The sequence below is a fragment of the Leuciscus leuciscus genome (genome assembly GCF_965113295.1).
Source record: "Leuciscus leuciscus genome assembly, chromosome: 13".
NCBI classification, from domain to species: domain Eukaryota; kingdom Metazoa; phylum Chordata; class Actinopteri; order Cypriniformes; family Leuciscidae; genus Leuciscus; species Leuciscus leuciscus.
The window spans coordinates 26,653,553-26,673,823 of NC_138737.1; the positions used below are offsets into that span (position 1 = coordinate 26,653,553).

At 38.2% G+C, this 20,271-nt stretch overlaps 1 protein-coding gene across 2 annotated transcripts in view; it reads right to left on the minus strand.

Moving 5' to 3' along the window:
* The window catches only part of pdlim2 (PDZ and LIM domain 2 (mystique)), a 74,355-nt gene that overhangs the window by 14,516 nt on the left and 39,568 nt on the right, over positions 1 to 20,271 (minus strand). For both annotated transcript variants that reach the window (XM_082187774.1, XM_082187775.1), the window contains exons 5-6: positions 19,085 to 19,233; positions 15,697 to 15,769 (exon numbers count right to left, since the gene is read on the minus strand). In XM_082187774.1, coding sequence (XP_082043900.1) covers positions 15,697 to 15,769; positions 19,085 to 19,233 — 222 coding nt within the window. The remainder of the gene's footprint in view (positions 1 to 15,696; positions 15,770 to 19,084; positions 19,234 to 20,271) is intronic.

Here is a 20,271-nt window from a genome sequence, read left to right on the forward strand (position 1 = left end):
GGGAAATTCACAAGATTCATTCAAGACATAAAGGTGACAAAGGTGTATAGACTTACAGAGTGAGACTTCCTCTGGGCAAGAATGACTCGCATAGACTAGGGATTCTCAACCAGCGGGCCAAGACCAAGGGAAGCACACTTCCAAGGGATGGCTTACCAAGCTTTAAAATAAGATAAACGGATACAAATTACATTGTATTTCTTATTTTTTTATGTGTGCCCTTTATAACAAGAACCAGAGGCCAGATTCACAAAAATCTTCAAGAAAGAAGTTTTTTTTCTTAAAAGGAGTCATGTCACGGTGGGGGAATTTTCACATCGGCAAATAGACTTGTGACACCGGGGGCGGGGGGTGGATTTACTACTTATGCCTGTTTCCCTTGCCAGGGTATGGGCCGCCAACCACAGATCTCTAGATTCCTGTCTTTGGCCATTCTTTCCAGCTGGTTCCAGGTGAAGCTCATCTTGGTGATGTCAGCCTCAAGGTCACGTCGCAAGGTGTTTATTGGACGGCCTCTTCTCCGCTTTCCTTGGAGGTTCCACTTCAATGCCGGTTGATGTTGGTTGATGTTTTACGAAGAGTGTGCCCTATCCATCCCCATCTTTTCCTGATTTCTTCCTCAGCAAGAAGTTGGTGAGTCCTTTCCCGACGGCTAAGTTAAATAGGCAGATCTTTGTTGCCAAGGACAGGTCTCTGGAGTTCCAGATGTTGTTGAGCTGTATGTAGACCACTCTTGCTTTGCCAATCCTTGCATTGACATCTGCGTCTGTACCCCACTGTTGGTCAATGATTCTGCCTAGGTAGGTGAAGGACTGGACATCTTCCAGGGTACTTCCATTCAGCGTGACTGGATCTTTGTCTTATTCACCGTTAATGTTGAGGCCAATCTGAGATTATATAGTTGACACTACCATCCATTTTCTCTTGCATTTGCTGTTTGTTGTGGGAGAGAAGTGCAAGGTCGCGTGCATCAAATCCTCAACAGTCTTTGTCAGTCATCTCACCTTACTCATCCCGCGATAAGTCACGTGCAAAATTATCATTTATTTAACTGAGCTCCAATTATGGCTCATTTTGTGGGATTGATTTGACAGTAAAAATTCTTTAAATAATAATAAAAAAATAATCACAAACTACTAGAAAAAGTCATGTAAATTCATTGGTAATAAAAAGGTTAAACATTCAGTTATTGAAACTTCTGAAATTATGGAATTTAATTATTAGGAAATATTCCATTTAATTAAAAAAATATTGCATATTATAATATAACACTCCTGGAACACACACAGAAGTACAAGAAATATATTTGAGGGCCTTCAAATACTGTCTTAGACTATGGGATTTTGGTACAAGCAAAGTGACCCAGTGCAGATCTGTGTAAGAACCCATTTTACCCAGTGTAAAATGTGGCAGATCTTCTCTTGTTGATACCATGTTCAAAATTAAATGCTGAAGGGTTCAAAATACTCAAAAGTAGACCTCTTTAAAGAAAAAAAAAAAGGAAAGAATGTCAAATGGCGTTCAGAGCCGCTGGTGGTACACCTACAATGGTTTGGTGGTTGATGCATAATGACTAATGGTGTCCAACTGGATTGGAGTTTTTCCATTTATGTGAATCATGTTTTACAGTCTCACATTCAGAAATAAATACTGCCAGAAAGACTAAAACATCATGTTGTAAACAAGGTAAACTGGGACATTTGCATTTGAGTGGCCAGAAACTGTGATACACAAAAACTTAACAGAAGAACAATGCCAAGGGCATATTTTCAAAGTACGCCACAAGGAATTCAGTGTGCACACGGTGGTCGAAAACAGTGCTACCATAACAGCCTCAGAGTGCATAGCATGCTGGACAATACCAGCACACACTTCTTTTCTAATGAAGAAATGTTAAAGTGGTCCAACTGTAGCCGAGAATCAAACTCATTAGGCATCTGGTAATCATTAGGACCTTGTTAAAGCTGTGGACTTCATGAAGATTATTATGGCCCCCAACCTCCTTTCCACACTGAATTTAATCTAACCCCAGAAAGAGGAAAACTGAGTGACAAAAACAGAGACAGAGACAGACTCTGTCACCACTAGTTACCATGTCTGACTGTCCTTAAATGGATGGTAGTTAATCTTTTTTTTCCATCCATTTTTCTGTTTTTAGGACTCTTTCATGAATGAAATGCTTCACATGTAAGTCATAGCTAAATCATAGTAAGTCGAGCTTGAACCACGTTATATGTCAGATCAAGTCGTGACATCAAAGTGTGTACATTCAGAATCTATGTACAATTAAACGGTCCTAAAGGTTGAAATAATACACATTTTAAGCGATACAAAATAGTAATTCACCGTAACCATGCTTTTATTCCAATGAAAAGAGGGTATGCGTCCAAAAACACAGGCATGATCTGTTGTACGGTCTACAGTATGAAGAATGAACAGGAAAGAGACGACAAAAGAAAAACAACAAGTTATTGAATTAAAGCTTAAAGTCTGGCCCGCCGGCTCTGCATCACTCATGCTAATAGAGATAATGATCTCCATCTAAACCATGCCTGACAGTTGATGGAGTTTATGGAGTAATTAGTGAGCTTTATTACACACTGCTTGATAGGAGCCACCTGGATGAACCGTGTCTCCTGTTCTCTGCTACTGGTCTCAGTATCACTTTGTCTGTCTGCCTTCTGTTTAATTTGCTGTTTGTGTCTCTCCACCACTTTACTACAGAAAGTTAGTCATAGTAACTGTTTCTAAGGATGTTGTCATGCAGGCTTTAGGGGTTAACGTCACAAATACTTTTCTTTAGGCCTTGAACCTGGTCCCTTGTTTTCAAAAAGTAAGCTGCATACGCACAGTGCGCACCAAAATTTTGTACTGTTCTTATGATGAAAATTACATTATGCGGACTGTCTGCGGGCAGAAGCAGAATGCAGACAAGAGAAATATATGTATATCTTGAACAGTATAAGAAATACTAACATATACTAATATACGGCTTTAGAAATGACTAAATTAATATAAATAAATAAAAATAATAAACATTTACATTTACATTTATTCATTTAGCTGACGCTTTTTTATCCAAAGCGACTTACAATTGCTATATATGTCAGAGGTCGCACGCCTCTGGAGCAACTAGGGGTTAAGTGTCTTGCTCAGGGACACATTGGTGTCTCACAGTGGATTTGAACCCGGGTCTCTCACACCAAAGGCATGTGTCTTATCCATTGCGCCACTACCACCCCTATAAACCTCTGGAATACAAAAGTGTTTTAACTTCCTGTTATTGGAAAAACAAGAGTCTTACAGGTTTGAAACAACATGAGAGAGAGGGTATGACAATTATAAATTAAAAATATACTCATGTTTCAAATCTTTTTTCTTTTTTTTAGTTTAAAAAAAAAGTTTATTTTTTTTCCTATGATTTCTCTTTAAAGTGTAATTTTTTGAACAATATTTAAAGCCTGATGTGACAGAGCAAGAGAAAGATTCTTGGTTACCTCGACAATGTATGGAATGTTGCCAGTCCATCCAGGTCTATTCAGTAAGACTGCACTAAAAACCAGGCCCCATCTCTGCACGAGCAAAAACTGCCCCATAAACCCCAGCAGGTTTAAGTCTTTCAGATCAGTTGCCATGGGACGGTATGGTGACACCGATATGGTAAGAAACCTCTAGATTTATCAACAGCAGACTATTAGTGTCTAACACACTTGCAAAGTTTAACACAGAGCCCCCATGTTTTCAAGTCCAACCTGAAATAGTACTTTGTCCCATCTAAGGAAGCGAGAAAAAGGAAGAGAGGTGGGAGGAGGAAGACAGACCAAGCCAAAAATGATTTTAGTCTGTGCTCTGGAAGCACAAATCTTATTAAATCTTCCCCGAGAAACAGTCTAAGGAAGAAAGGAAGCTGACGGGTAAGAGACTTGTTTTGAGGCTGGGACAGCAACTGATCGACCGTCTGCTTGCCAAGCCTTTATTTGTGTTCTGAGGCAGAGACCGCAAGCGAGCGCTCCAGTGAGCCACACCCCCCGAGTGAGTGTGCTCCAGCATGCACAAACACGCATACACACACACACACAATGGATGATCTGCCATCAAACACAAAATAGAGGGTGAGACCATCTTTATAAGAGTTGGGACACTTCACCCAGCTGAACTGATTGAGAGAGGAGATACAGCATGCCAGTATTCTGCCACACTGAGTGGACACAAATGAGAGAAAAATATTTAAGAGGATTTTCTGTAAAATAATTGGCACTCGAAATCGCATCAGTTTATCGCTGCATCCGAAATCACGTGCTGTCTGAGTAGGTCCTACATTTGTGACCGCTAAAAACGTACGTTATAGTCTGAATATCGGTAGTATGCATATAATCTGGACATACTATATCCGCTATGCTGTTACGGTCATGTGACCTACCAGCATCAGTTCACTTCCATTCATAAATCCTCTCCCATGGCCTCATGGGATAGTAAAGTGTCCATTGAATGTGCACTTCAGAATCTCGGCAGAAGTAGTAAGGTCATCCAGGGACTTTTCGCCTACTGTTTTTCGAATACTTTGTATTTGGACATACTACTCTTCTGGCGTACTGTTTTTCGCATACTATATAGTAGGGAAGTATTTGATTTCAGACGCAGCGTACATATAATATATATGCAGGCAATATGGTCGCCAAGTGAGCTTTAACAATGTATTTTTGTGCAAAATATTTAGTTAATATTAAACAGCAGTCGAAAGCAGGTGACGACAGCGTTTAAGAATGAATGTTAGTTGTATCAGTTGTATTTAGTATGATGTTCTCAGTTTGTGTTGTGCTGTCACCTTAAATGTTTTCTTTCCAGATAAATGCTGCTCTGTAGAAACTGCTTAGATTGTAAGTACATATATATTTAAAAAGATATTATGGTTAGATGACTTCAATGATGTAAAATGCTTTTCTTTAAACAGTAGCTTATATTGCAGCTATTTTTGAACATGACTAATGTATCCATTTTTAACTACATTAATTTAGCTTGCAATTTTTGAAAGCAGTTTCAGAACTGTCAACACTGTCCATGCACAGTTTTTACTTTGGGTAAAAGCAGGCATAAACTCTGCGATTTCAGCAAGGGCACCATCTCACACTGTACAAGTAGATCACATACCTCACGATTTGTGCGCTCACACTATACAGTCCAATCGTCGAGCTGCTCACACTATAATGTGTGAAATAACCACTGTGACGGGTTGCGCTGATATACCATGATATTGAGTATCCAGAGATATCGTTAAAAGCATCAGCTATCGATATCAAGAGGATTTAGTATTTCCAATTTATGCATTCAATTATTATTATTATTATTATTATTATTATTATTATTAAGATTAGGCCTACTTTTATTATTAAATTGCTATTACATTTAATTTGCCCCGCAATAATTCATAGCACATAACCGAAGCTCTGCAAGGATGATAAAAGTTTAGATGGATTAGGTTACTCCTCTTTGAAAATGATTTAAAACATTTAGATATATAGAATAATAGGCCTATAATCAATCATTATCAGTCTATAATGTCCGAACACTGCAATTATCAGTCATCAATGACAGTTAAGAGCAGCTTTATTTCAAAAACAACTTGTTAAACAAAATAATCTTCTAATTTTTTTCACTGCCTATATGGGCCACAAGAGAAATATTAAGAAAATAAATTAAGACAGTTATATACCGTTATCAGCATATGGTGAAGTATCTCTCTCGTTGTCTATGAGAGAATATGCGCCGAAAGCTCATCAGTTTTTATTTTCACTTTCTGTAGTGAATAATTGACTGGGGTTAGAGACGACTTCAGCAGGATAACTCTCGTACAAAGTTTGCACATTGCTTGTGTGATATCCACTGACTCGCCTTCATGGCTTAAATGGAACAATTTCCATTATTTCCACATAGCATTTTTCTTTATCACCAATTGCAAAATGATAAACTACAGTTCACATTTCCAGTTATAATAAAATTAAATAAAGTAAATAAAATTGAAAGTTAAACAAGTAAATTACTGATCAAGTAAATGAATAAAAGAGGCGCCGGTGTACACGCAGTTGGCTTGGAAGACGTGGGTAATGGTTTGTCTATTTTGAAACACGAACCGGAGGTAAATTGCAGCTAGTTTGATAGCTAGTTTATAGATCTCCCTCTTTTAAATTTTATTTCTTGCTGCATTAAAGATGAAATGGCTTCTGTTTTCTCGCAGGTGCAGTGAGGGAAAAAACACTGAGTTTCGCAGCTCTGCTTCAACTGTGCGATACCCTCATGAAGGGATACCAACATTTCTGGACATGCCAGAAATTCATCTGACCATCCCATTGCTGGTTGGGAGAGGTTAATTGCCTCTCGCTTCCCTCTGTACACTACACGACAAACGTAAAAATCGGCCTGACTCAAAACACAAACAAACACAAAAACAAAAACGAGTCGCACAAGTTATAATTTGGCTCAAAATCGGACGAAAATCGCAGTGCATGCCCAGCCTAAACCAGCTTGGTGCATTGCTTATTTTTATCTGAACCCTTAAGCCCTTTCACAGGATGAGGCCTGCCACTATGGCAACCCACAGCAACCACAAAACAGTCACCACAGGCAACCCAGCTGGGTGATCGGGCACTAATAGCAATGGAACAGGGAGTGATCCGTTGCCAAAGCCACTCTAGGTTTGGCTGCACATCTCCCTCCCAAGAGTACCATAATCAGCATGGGCATATCATGATGGACTGAACACTTCTCTCCACCCACTGTTTTCCTCCTCAAGGTGAGTGTGCTGTAAACAGGAATATTCCCAAATGACAGCCCTCGAAAGGATGAGTGGAAGTCTGAGGAGAGATGGTAGATAGAAAGTACTCGGCATATCAGCAAACAGTTTATTGACCGTATGATTCATAAATATGGCAAGAGCTGGTTGAAATCATCAGTTTGGTAATTTCCAACAACAACAACAAAAAAGTGTTCCTAGATTTGACAAAGTTTACAAGGTTCATTGACTCTAGGTTCATTTCTACAGTAGAAATTAAACCAGACATCCTTCAGCGCAACTATATGCTTTGCTTGTTCTCAGTAAGTGCATGTCTAATTTTTCCACAAGATGTTACATAAAAAGACGATCTCAGCCAAAATAAGCTGCAAAGTTGAGCAAACTTTAGCTATGTTCCAAAACCGAGTGAACGGTCATGCTACCTTGCAAATGGTGAAAGCTTTTTTCTCACAGTTACAAAGTAAAAGCATTTCTACAACAGCAGGCTCGACATAGGCTTTCACAGTAGGTATGTTTCAATTATAGGGGTCATGAATTGAGAATCTTTGATCTTTTGACACATTGTACTATAAAATATCCCGTTAGCTTCAGAACTCAAAACTTTCTTGTTAGTCCAAAACAGCTTTTTACTTAAACGTGCAATGAAAAACTGCCTCTGCAGAAGATCAATGCCTACTTCATCATTGCCTCTTTAGCCCCGCACACTGATTCACACAGTAAATACTAAAGAGATGCAAGTACACAGGATTACTCCAGCAACAAAACCATAGAGATGCCTGAGAGGATTACAATACATTTTGAAGTGCTAAGTGTGGAAAAAAAAAGTTATTTACAAAACAGAACTTTATTTTTAATGAAGTTCCAGTCAGATTACATGAAGGCATTGTCTGTTTATTTACTACATTTTAGTGTGGATTCGTTTTTTAAACAAGACAGTTCGATACAGGCTTTACAGAGAGACTGAAAATAAAAGATTCCGTGACGACTACATTGGATCAGACAGTAATGTCGTAATACTCAAGTGTAACACTGTTTTTACCATGTGTAGTTTACCACTATTGCTTTGTCTGATACAGATAATTTGATGTACTGAGTATTTATACTGTAGCGCCACAGTCAAACTTAATAGTTGTGATTCGCTGTTCTTTCCTTTGTTTCGCCATTTATGGGGTTAATGTACTGGATTATCAGATACTGAATAAAAAGCATGTAGAGAATTCTGCTTTTGTTGTTCTGATCTAAGCCATTTGCTGTTATCCTGAAAGATTCAGTGAGCAACATCTGTTTTGTCAGCAGTAAGACATTACAACACTTAATTTTAATTTAAAACATGACAGCAAATGATAATGTATACTTTTTTCACTTAATCAAAAAGGACGAACAATAAACAGCCTAAAAGAACAACAATGTTCATAAATCTGTTTACACGAAACACCGTAAGACATCTTGGTCAATTATAACTGTGGTATTTTTATTTTTTTTAAAGTACTTTTTTTTATTTTTTACTATTACACAATCATATGGGTGTTTACTAACCACGTCTTGAATGCGTCACACCCATTAAAATGGAGTGTTCCAAAAAACAAAACAAAAAAAAAAAAGAGTCAAAACCAAGATAGAAAATTACTTCTTATTTAGCTTATTACTTTAAATTAGGATATTTTTTGATGCATTGTGAACCGAAACTCTCGGACTCTTCCATTCAGACAGGGGCACCAGGAATTTAGAGATTCAGGATTCTCTGCTTTTGTTATTTTCATTTCTTATGCATCTGTTGTGATTATTATATGACTATTTTAATTAACGTTTTGTATGAAATGTGCATGTGTTTTTGCAGTGCTATATGCACTGTGCATGTGTGCATCTGATTTAAAGCTCCAGTCCGTAACTTTTTTGGGTTAAAAATTATCCAAAAATAATTTGAGCAAGTACATAAACAGCCAGTGTTCAAAACTATCTGCTTGCCGTAGCTCGATTCAAAACGGTAACCTCATAATAATGTTTTTAATTCCAGGGGTACTGGTGGATTTCCGCTGGAAATTCGAGCATGTCTTTGCGTCATTACGTCACATCTGTCCACATAAAGAAGGTGTCTCGGCTAGTAGGATATATTGCGTGTGAGGATGTTCTCACAGCACTTGATATAATTAAACTTATTAATTTGATGGCGGATCCAGAAAGGTTCAAACAACAAATCACTAGTGACGAGATTCACCCGTTGTAAAACGCAAAAGACTTCATTCGGACTTCGAGTGGCTACAGAAAAAAAAGAGACTGCAACCGGCCCATGCGAAAACAAGGATAAACATCGGAAGGGCATTAAATGTGGTCACGCAATGCTGATGTTGTTAACATTACAATTTGAGAACAAAGTATAATTTAGAGGTTTTACGTGATATGAAGCGATCATTAGATTTATACAGCGCAATTTACTGCAATGGTTTTTTTCCCTTAGTTGGTCAGAACAAAGTGGATGTTACTTACTTGATCAGACGACATTTTCCGGTGAAAACTCTTGTTGATCATACTTCCAAAAAGTAGAATGTGTGATTCTGAATGACAGTATCCACACCGGCGCGGTGATTGACAGCAGCACATTCCCCTCAAAACATTGTGTTCATCCACGCTGTGCCGTGTCGAGGCACAACTCACGTAAAGTTGATAATTCCGCGAATGACTGCAATTGCAGATTTCAAACAGAGATTGCGACAAAGAGGAAAAGCTACGGACTGCAGCTTTAAAAAATAGTTGGATTCCAGTGTTTACATGTTTTTTTGTTTTTTTCTATTGATCACATTTGCTTCAGGTCTGTCTACACCACCCCTTCCAATGCTATCAAAATTTGATCTGGATTGAGCTCAGACAGATCACGTTTACATGAAGGATATTAAGTCAGATTGAGTCATCAGTCCAGTTGCTATTTGGTTTTATGTAAACATAGCTATACTTTTATGAGGCATGAGCTCTGGATAAAAATTAAAAGATGAATAAGTGATTTCTATAGGTTACTACTATAATTATTATACAGCCATAAAAGATAAAATTCTTCGTTTGCCACTAAGAATTGTTACAAAGTTGATCATTGTAAAACCAAATTTTCATGAAGAAAGTTACATTTAATTTACACTGAATCCAGATAATTAAAGCAGTTTATATCGTTCCGTCAGATTTATTGAACAGAAACTTATGTTTGTGTGGCTGTCACTTGTATCGCTCCCGACAGATAACTTTTTGAAACAATGAGTAGTTCACTCCAGTATTTTTAGATGCTTTATTAAAGCTTCAGTTGCAAAAGATTGTTAATAAAAGGTTAATAATTTTCAACAGTCAGCTGAAACATGCTCCAGCTACGCAGCACCGCTCTGCTCATACGGGTAGCATGAATACTGTAACCTGGTAATATGGTTGCCAGAATAAATACACAAAACAGGCCTAAGAGTGATGTAGCCATTATGTTCAAGCTTCTGGAAAACTTTTTTTTCTGCTAGAACAGGAAGTAGATTCAAAGGCACTTTGTGCAGTCTTTCAACAGAAACATGATCAGTCTTCCTCCTTCCTTACAACCCTTCTAGTCTCACTCATGTCTCATCGTCTATCACTCTCACAGAATGATGGAGGACAAAAAGTGAGCAACAGAGAGAGAAGTGGAAAAGAGGAGAGTGGTACAATGGCCGCCTCTGTGACTGTACGGCCGCCTGAACGTGAGGAGAGGAGGGAGGAGCGGAGGGTCTGACCAAAACGAGCAGTGTCGAAAGGCGGGAGAGAGGGAGAGAGAAAGTGAAAATGAGAGACAGCAAGCAGACGGGATGAATAAGGCCTCCTCAGCCCATCTCCACCAGGCTCAGCCGGACAAGGACAAGCCTGTGCCTCAGAAGGGCGAGAAAACCAACACCACACACCTCGAACGATCTGCATCAGAGCCCTTATTGTACACGCCACTTTTCCCAGGATACCCTACACCCCCCGAAGCAGGACTAATGGATATTCCTGCTATCTTTTCCTCCCTTAGCACACTCTCTGGAGATTATACCTCTACCTGAACCACACTTAAAGATCACAAAGGACCATTAGAGGAAAAAGACCCCTGCACCAGGCACAACTGGTGTACAGATGTGTGTATACATGAGTATGAATGTAACAGACAGTGTTGTGGAGTAACTAAAAGTGGAGACGCTACCAAGTATTTCAGTAGCGTGACAGTATTTAAGTTGTTTAAAACCTAAAATCAATGTTTTTCAAAGTGACAAAAAAAGTACAGAAAACATTTGTTTTTTAAAGATTAACTAAGTGACCAATAGATGGTGGCAAGGTCAGAAATGAACTTTTCCATCAAGGGGCAATATTTGATTTACAGGGGCAATTTTTTGAATTTCCTTATTTAATATATCCACCTTGTCTTATAATTAAATTATGGTATTTAATGAATTAACTCAATCAATCAGAACACTATAGATTGTTGCCAATAAAATGATGTCCAAAAGTCATCTTTACACTGCAAAGGACGTACAGAAGCTGCATCTGATATGGCATGTTCAATCACACAGACTGCTCAAAGGTAGCATACAACAATTTCATAATTTCAATTTAATGTGCTTAAAGGAGCCGTATGTAAGATTGTAGCCAAAACTGGTACTGCAATCACTTTCAAATTACTGTAGAGCGGTGTATCCCCTCCCCCTCCCCCCTGACTCGAGGTTGCCAGTTAGGATGCAGGATCCAGCAGGAACGTAGGCTGCTACATAGCTGTGGTAACTAGAGCAGAGCTGGCAACCCAGATGCCGAAACACTACTGACTTCGTGATTGGTAGATAGGTGGAGGGTGGAGCATCAGGCCAAAACACAAGATGACAACATCAACATCAGTTGAGGGCTGCAACTTCACTTTTAAAATGACAATATCCTGGCCGGACTACTGTTGTCAGTGATATAAGTATTTGAAATGAACATGATTTATTAATGTCTAGTGACATATCAGGGCCATTTTATGATTAATTGAAATACATTTATTACATACAGCTCCTTTAAATACAGTAGCTTCAGTGTATTTGTTGTTATTAGCTCATAGTATAGCTAACTTTTTTCACAGAAAGGTAGCTGGACTGTAACACATCTGGACTGTGTATAAATCACAAATAAATGTGATTTATACACTTTTTAATATCACATTTTGTAATATTTGTGTTTTCATTTTGCAATTTGGATTTTCTCATCCAAATTTTTTTGCCTCCTTGAAGGAAACGCCTCCTATGCTGCTAAAAACATGTACTTGTAAGTACAGAGAAAGAAAACTCATTTGGTGCACAATGTGCTTTCCATTCATTTCTACAGCCAAACCACACAAAACGAAGGAACTCTTTGCACCAATCATGCCACACAATTTCAAAATAATGTGTGTAAGATGTCGAAAAGATCACCACACACACCCACACACTCAAAGCACATCCTTACACAGACATTATGCCAAGACTCTCAGTGTTAAATGCTGGAGCAACCCAAGACTAGAAGAATGCAAGTTTTCCCTGAAGAAGAAGAGAGGAAGGAGTAGGACTGAAGGGATTCCAGTCTGAGGATGAAAAACGAGGAGAGAGCTTGAACAGATCTTAAAATTCCAGTAGAAATATGTAAGGCAAAGATCCTAACCCTCTCTGGCATCAAAGTGCCTTTTGGGATCTAACAAATACCACAATTATACTAGAGTCCCCCACAACAGACCTTCACGACAGAAGAAACTTAAAAGACTCTGAGCCCACTGATAGTAAAGAGCAAACCGACTGTTTATGTGCATGTTTGTGTGTCCAGTGTATCTGACCACAGACGTGGCAGCAAATCAACCCTGCTGCTACACCTCATTGGCTGCTTCCTTGTTCCTGCCTTTCAGCATCATTTAATACAGAATTTCCCTTAAACATCTTATCCATTGTTTGGCATGGCTAACTCTGGCCTTTCATCCCTCCACTAAAACGGCCCACTCTATAGCAAAACAATCTAAACAACAGATGCTGCTGTACCCTGTATCATACATGTTATGAGAGAGCATGAGAAAGAAGAATGAGAAAGATGTTTTGATTGTGCAGAGAGAGATTGAGGGCTTCTGCTCATGCAGAAGGTGACGACCCTAATTTGGACTGGATTTGTTTCGGCAGTAAATTAGTAGGGTTAACTGGATGGCTGGCTTAGATTTATTGGGAGGCCCAAAGTTTGGATGTCTGTGGGTCAAAATAATAGCTGAGATATTTCATACTTCAACAGTGGCATGCAAGTAGGGTGTCTTGAACATGATGGTTAAGGCTCCGTCTACACCACACTCTCCCAGTAAGCACATGTCCACTGGTGGGATGTCTGTGAGAGAATGTATGATTAGGGCTGCGCTATTGTGCCAACAAAAATCCTATTGCAATTATTTTGTCATATAATGTGGTTTGAATTGTAATATGATAAACCTCTCATATTGCTGATGTCTAAAAATCCAGGAAAAATAGAATAAAAAAAACGAAATTGAAATAAGATGTGCAAAAGCTAAATAAAAAAGAAATGCCTTTTTTCAAAATCAACAAAAAAAAAAAGTTACTCTTTACAGGTGTTCACGCCTACCAAATCAAAACATACCAGTTCTCCTTGCATTCAGTGTTGTAGTACACAAGTTCAGACAAGACAACTCTGCATCCAAAATCTAATACTTGCCAAACAGTACAGTATGCGCAAAACAGTACGCCAACAGAGTAAATGTCCAAATACAGTTAGAAAACAGAAGTACCTGGATGGCTTACTACTTCTGTCGAGATTCTGAAGTGTGCTTTCAATGGACACTTAAATATCCCATTAGGTCACAGGAGTGGATTTGTGAATGGCGGTAAAGCGACACAACTGACGCAGTAGGTTACAATGACAACATGGCGGATATGCCATTTGGGAAGCATCGTCAGACTTAAGTCCATCTCAAATCTGAGTCCAAGACCATATTTTCAGGAGTTTCGTCCTGGACTCAGACTCGAATTAGCTGTATTGACTTGTCATAAAAAAATTGGATCTTGGACTCACTGTTCACATGTACCTGGACCTTAAAATGAACAAATCTCTTTTTTGGTCCACTTCAATTGCAATGGTGTCTCCATGTTATGTCTACACTGCTAAATCTGTTGAGTGTCTTGAGTCCAGATGAAAACTCATAGATTAGACATCTTGGCAACACACGCATGCAGGACTGTATAAGTCCAAATGAGATAGCAATCCCCTCTGAACTACATGAGAACAGGTAAATTACAACTTTAGCATTTTTGGACATACTATTCCTTTAATTCTCATTCTTTCTCCCTGCCTAGTTTTGCATGGATATTTTCACAGCATAACGCATCTATATTGAGAAGTTTTGTTGACAAAGGCCAGTGCTCAGTGTCACTATCATCATGCTGGCTTCTCCCAGACCTCCCATGAGTTTCGTTTAGAAGCATTCAAACGGTCATCTTTAGAAGGACCAAACATTTCTGACAGGGGAATTGGGATGTTTTTGAGTTTAATAAGCTGTGTCATGAATGTGTGTTTATTTAACATCTACAGCAATGATAAAATGACTGGAATGTCTTCAACCATCAAAGGTCCTGGCTGTTTTTTCCTGCTCTGACATCTGCCTTGTAGAAACATCTGTGGGACTGAGCCTTTTACTAAATAGCTAACATATCTCGCAATAACTTTCCCACAAACTTTATTTACTCAATTTCAGTTTTTGGGACAGGCTCTGGAACGCTTTCAGATTATTGCCCGTTCTACCATCCCATTTTTTATATATCCCGCAAGATGCTACAGAATCAGTGTAACAGAGAATAGTGGAGCAGCACTAATAAGTACAATAAAGATCTCATGAGCACTGCACTACGTATGATGCTAATAAACCTGAGGTTAAAAGAAGCTACAAGAAAGGTCAACCACATTGTTTCAATGATGTTCTAGATTAAACATTTCCAGGTTGCGCTCCCATGAACATCAGCATAGTGAGGTGACCTTTTTGAGTTTATGTACTCACCGCCCCCTATGAAAATATTGGAAATGCTAACCCTTTTATTGCAAACGTTTTTTACGGATGGAAATCGTAATCTCATTTCCTGAGTGTGCGATCCTGGAGCTTGTTGTGAAGAGGCATCCCAGTTAAATTGTACCACTGAAACCCTGCTTTTCCCATGAAGTCATATATAGGCAGCGACTAAAGGGATTTATGGGCCACATTTCAGGAGCAGAGCAAAGCAATCCTATTCCGTGAGAAGACTCAATGTACCATGTACTACGAACACACATGGAAGCCCCTCAGAAGCATTAGGCAGAACTAACATCAATTTTCCGCCGCAGATCCCATCAACATTGAGACTAATCAGACCTCATCTCACCAACTTCACTTGCTCGTTTCTGACAACGTATATGTACTGATTCACGAGTAGTAGTATAATTGAATACGAACTGCAAAATATATGCGTTTATATTAAACATGTATAATCCTAGAAAATATATTGATGACTCATCTTGTTCATAAGTGTATATGCACATTTTGTCCAATAAAATAGTCTTCTAAATGAGAATGTCACATCCTCCTAAATGTATATGTGTTATGTTTGTGTAGGTCACTGTGTTGTTGTCTTTTTTACGTCTGATTGAAACTGGTACAAGCAGAACCCTCAGTTTTTCACAATCTAAGACATCCTGCAATCAGTGCTCCAGATCTCTCCTCACTTGTGTGAAGGCTACCGGCTATTTAAAAAAAGAACAAGCCCTTCAGAATGTCCTGCCCTGACTTTCTGTTTCAATAGAACATACATCAACACAAAAGAATACTTGTCAAACCATTTCATGGAAACATTATTGGTTAATTTGTCAGTTAATTTGTTCTTGGGGTTTATATAAAAGAGTTCAGAGAGTGATTGTACCTGAGAGAGGGGTCGGGACAGTCTGTGACTCTGTACGTTCTTCTCTTCTGAGGACCAGGAATAGAGCTGCAGGCTGAAAAACAAACAGAATTTAGCAAAAGTATACCCTACAAAGAACATGGGGCATTTCTGAACTGGTGTTGAATTCAAGAACACTTTGAAGCAAACTACAGTTGACATGAAATTGGTTGCAGTTACATGAACTTGAGCCATATAGTTTAAGTTTTTTAAACAATTCAGAAGGCAGAAACTGGACCAAGAAACTCAAGAGAAGCAAACAAGAATGTGAAACTACACAGACGTGTTAGAGAAAAATCATGAGTCACAGGCACTTACCTCTACCATAATTATTGTATAATATACACAACCATTCAAAAGTTTGGGGTCAAAGATATATATATAATTTTTTTTTTTTCTTAATTCTAATATTTTTTTATTCAGAAACATTATATTCTATTTAGCAATGTATTAAATTGACCAAAAGACACTAATAATGTTACAAAATATTTCTATTTCAAATGCGTGAATTTATTTTATTTCTATTCATTTAAGAATAAAAAAAATAAAAAAAATGCAGGCACAGCCATTTTCAACATTGCTAATAATAAGAGTATGAAATCATCAAGCTCATTTGTCATAAATATTACTTTAGTCATACTTTTTTCTAATTTTGGAGCCTGCTCTAGTATCAGTGCATTTGTAAATTAAGTACATTAAGTAAAATGTACCTTTTGTGTTACACAGAAGAAAATAAGTAATACACACTTAAAAGAGCATCACGAGGGTGAGCAAATGACAGAATGAGTGACTATCCCTTTAGCCTTGAAATGATAGAATAAAAAAATAAAAAAATAAAAACATACAGCGTTATTTGTAATGTACAACAATGATCTTATTGGCTGGACGATATCAAAAGCAACAAGTTATTGTCTCAACACCATGCTGTGCTGTAATGCATTTGCCTGCTTAATCCAAAATTCATTAATCTAGTTCATAATCCATCGCTAAATCTAATTAAATGAGCTTCATCAGCAGTGACATGTGGAATGTGCTGCAGTCTGTCAGGGGTCAGACATTTACAGTGTTAAGTCTGAGAAGAACAGGTAAAAGAAGTGTGTGTGTGTGTGTGTGTGTGTGTGTGTGTGCGCGCGCGCGCGCGTGTGTGTGTGTGTGGTGGGGGCTTCAGGAAACAGACAAGCGAACATTTCACCTGCAGTCAAGCACTGAGCTATGACCCATTCATCAACCATGTTCTGACTCTACTGGAAACCTGGTAAAAACAACTAAAAAAAATCTCCACAATCAACTTCTTGAGGAAGCAGAGGAGTCTTAACATGTCTCATGTAGAATAACTTTATGCTCCAATCATAAAGTTCCCTTTGTCAGTTGTATTTAAAACTGCATCTATTTTGTTCACCCAAAAATGAAAATAGCAAATTGCATGCCCTCATACCAGTCCAAACCCGTATGACGGAGAATGTCCAAGCTGCTCTTTTCCATACAATGGAAGAGAATGATGACAGAGGTTGTCAGAGGCAATATTATTAAATCTCACTATACTCACTGCAAAGTTATTTTTCTCTCTTCTCTTTAGGATAAAAATAACCGAGCAGCGGTACACTGTTAGCAAATATCCTGATGCTGCGGACCAACATTTAGATAATATGTGCGGCGCACTTTCCTCTCAGTAACAAAACAAACAACAACAAAAATAAAACAAAATAAAAAATAATCACAGCAGTGAGAAAACAACTGTTAAGAAAGCATCTGATCGTGGCGATATGTTTGCACCAGCTCTGCAATTCGGCACTATCCAGTCAAGTCATGTTATTGTTACCACGATAGCAGCTTTATAGTATTAAACATTAAAAAAAAAAAGAATTACAGAATTAGAATTAAAACTATAGAGCAGCTCTCCAGTGTGTTCATGTTTTTAATCACATCTGACCTTGATGGACTGAACAGGAGAATTAAACCAGAGAAGATTTCCACGTCAAATTCGGAGCCCCAGAGCACACCAACTGTACCCGTTACGTAATCACAGACCAATGGTAGTTTGAAGGTGTTTACCAGCGATAGGGAACTTTTCTGGAAACTGTGCTTTGGCAGGCAGTTTCGAACTCTAGAAAAACTACAAACGAACTGTTTTGGACTGATTTTGTTCGAAATGACATCAGACCAGTTTGTTCTTTGATTCCTAAGTATACCGGGGCCTTTAATCAATAATGACTTCAATTTCAGTATTTTGCCCATTTTCAGTTTAATGTTTCATAAATAGCTTCGGGTCTGTAACTAAAGAGAAAATATTGTAAGGGTTGATGGAAAAACAACTGCTGTTTTACCGTTGCTGTCAACAAAATGTATTTTGAAGTGAGTTCGAGAGGAATTTGTGTCACTTTTACACCTGTTTATCCATCAAAGTTTCATAATTGGCAAGTATGTGCTTTCTCTTCTGCAGTGTGCTGACTGTGTCTTGATGAAACTTGATGTGTTTGTTTACTGATCGGTGCAAGCAATCCTAAAATACAGCTTAATGCAAAAATATATTTTCTGTGAGAAAACGCGGGTTTGTGTCGGGCTTTAAATGTAACTGTATTGGTCAAGTCAGATTAACCAATCTCGGTTACGGGCTGAGTCCAGGCTTCATTTTAAAGCATGTGCAGACCTCTAGTCAATCCCTCACTCAAATTTAACATATACCTTCAGAAGACTTGGAATACAGCACACAAGTCATTTGGCACACTTTTTTAGTGTTCCTGGAGCTTGAAAGCCGTAGTTACAATCCACTTTCAATGCATGTAATAAAGCACCTTATACATTCTTCTAAATATCTCTGTTTTCAACAGAAGAAGAAAAAACATTTGCTGAAAGTCTCAATATCAACTAATTTCAGTCATCCAATCTACTCTTAATTAATGGATTGTATTTTCTTAGCAAACATTTCTGTTACAGAAATACTCTCTCTGTTTGTACAGCTGAACATTTGAAGTAATTAAGTCATTAAAAGCACGGTATAAAGCATCAGTCATGACAACATCAGCCGAGTTCTAGAACATGATTCCCTAGAATCTTCATGGAACATTAATCCTAATGGAGTCTGCATTATGCATGTTTCATTACGCATTTCATTACTGCATTATGCATGCTTCTACAGTGCTGTCCTTTACATTATCAATACTACTGAAGGACCACAAAGAGAAAAAAGCATGCTTATTTAAATGTCCATTAGTGGGTCAAGGTACAATACTAAAACTCTATGCAAGTATATAAACACAATGTTTGGTAAAAGCACTGCCAGCAAGCAATCCTGTATAAATGTAAATCCATCTTATTGTGTTACTACTATAGTAGCAAACCTCAGTACTCTACTAAAGTTGTTCAGTTGTACCTCCTATTGGTGGGTGTGATCCTGCCCCCTTTGCGGTCGGGGCTGGATGGAGGCTCAGGTGAATATGGGCCAGGAGACAGAGACGCTGGGCTGGAGATGGTGTACTCTCTGTAGTTCTGGTTCTCATCTCGACTCACCTGCACAGCCTCCTGCACATCCAAAGGGAAAAAAACACATCAGTAAGAGTAACAGATCCTCCTCCTAGAATCACATAGTTTTGACTGGTAAACACGGGATATGTTGATCAAATGTGAACATGATGTGGTGACAACTATTATGACCATTCCATCTCTAGCCCTGGGCCTTCAGGTCTTGCTTATTGTTAAACCCTCATGTGTGCCTTTCACAATGTTCTTTCTTCACAAGTTCTCATGGTCGTATGGAAGGACTACGAGACGTATGGGTCTCCCAATCCTTCCGATCATAGTATCCGTTACAACAGAGACCCCCGTCAGCAGCCCCTTTAGCATTTAAAAGACAGGAACTCTGTCTGATTTATAACATTCCCAAGTTCCTTTCTCACGTCACAGATGCAGACATGCAGAATTATTGCCGTACAAAAAGGAAAAATTATTCTTGAAAAAAAAAGAAAGAAAGTGTCTTATTTGAGCTCAACCTGACAAACTATAAATCTTTGATGAGCAGATAGTGATCCACCTTCTCTTAATAGATGCCAGGCATGCTTCAAATCTGAGAGATCCAAACACTAAGCCTTGAGTCAGTGGTTTAGTAGAGTAGCACACTCACGACAGGCCTGTAGCAGCGATGGACTGCTGTTTGGTTGCTTCTTGCACTCAAAGCAACATTTTGAAAAAAGAAAAGGATATGCTACTTCAATATAGTATACACTACCGTTCTCACCAAAGCTACAATTTTTTATTTAATTTTTTTATTTGTATTTTTTTACATAATTTATTCCTGTGATGGCAAAGCTGAATTTTTTAGCAGACATTAATCCAATCTTTAGTGATCCTTCAAAAATCACTCTAACATACTATTTTATTTTTATCAATGTTGAAAACATTTGTGCTACTTAATATTCCTGTGGAAACCGTAATACTTTTTTTCAGGATCCTTTGATTAATAGAAAGTTCAAAAGAACAGCATTTGTTTAAAATAGAATTTTTGTGCAATATTATAAATGGTTTTTACTGTAACTTTTGATACATTTACTGTAACTTTTGATC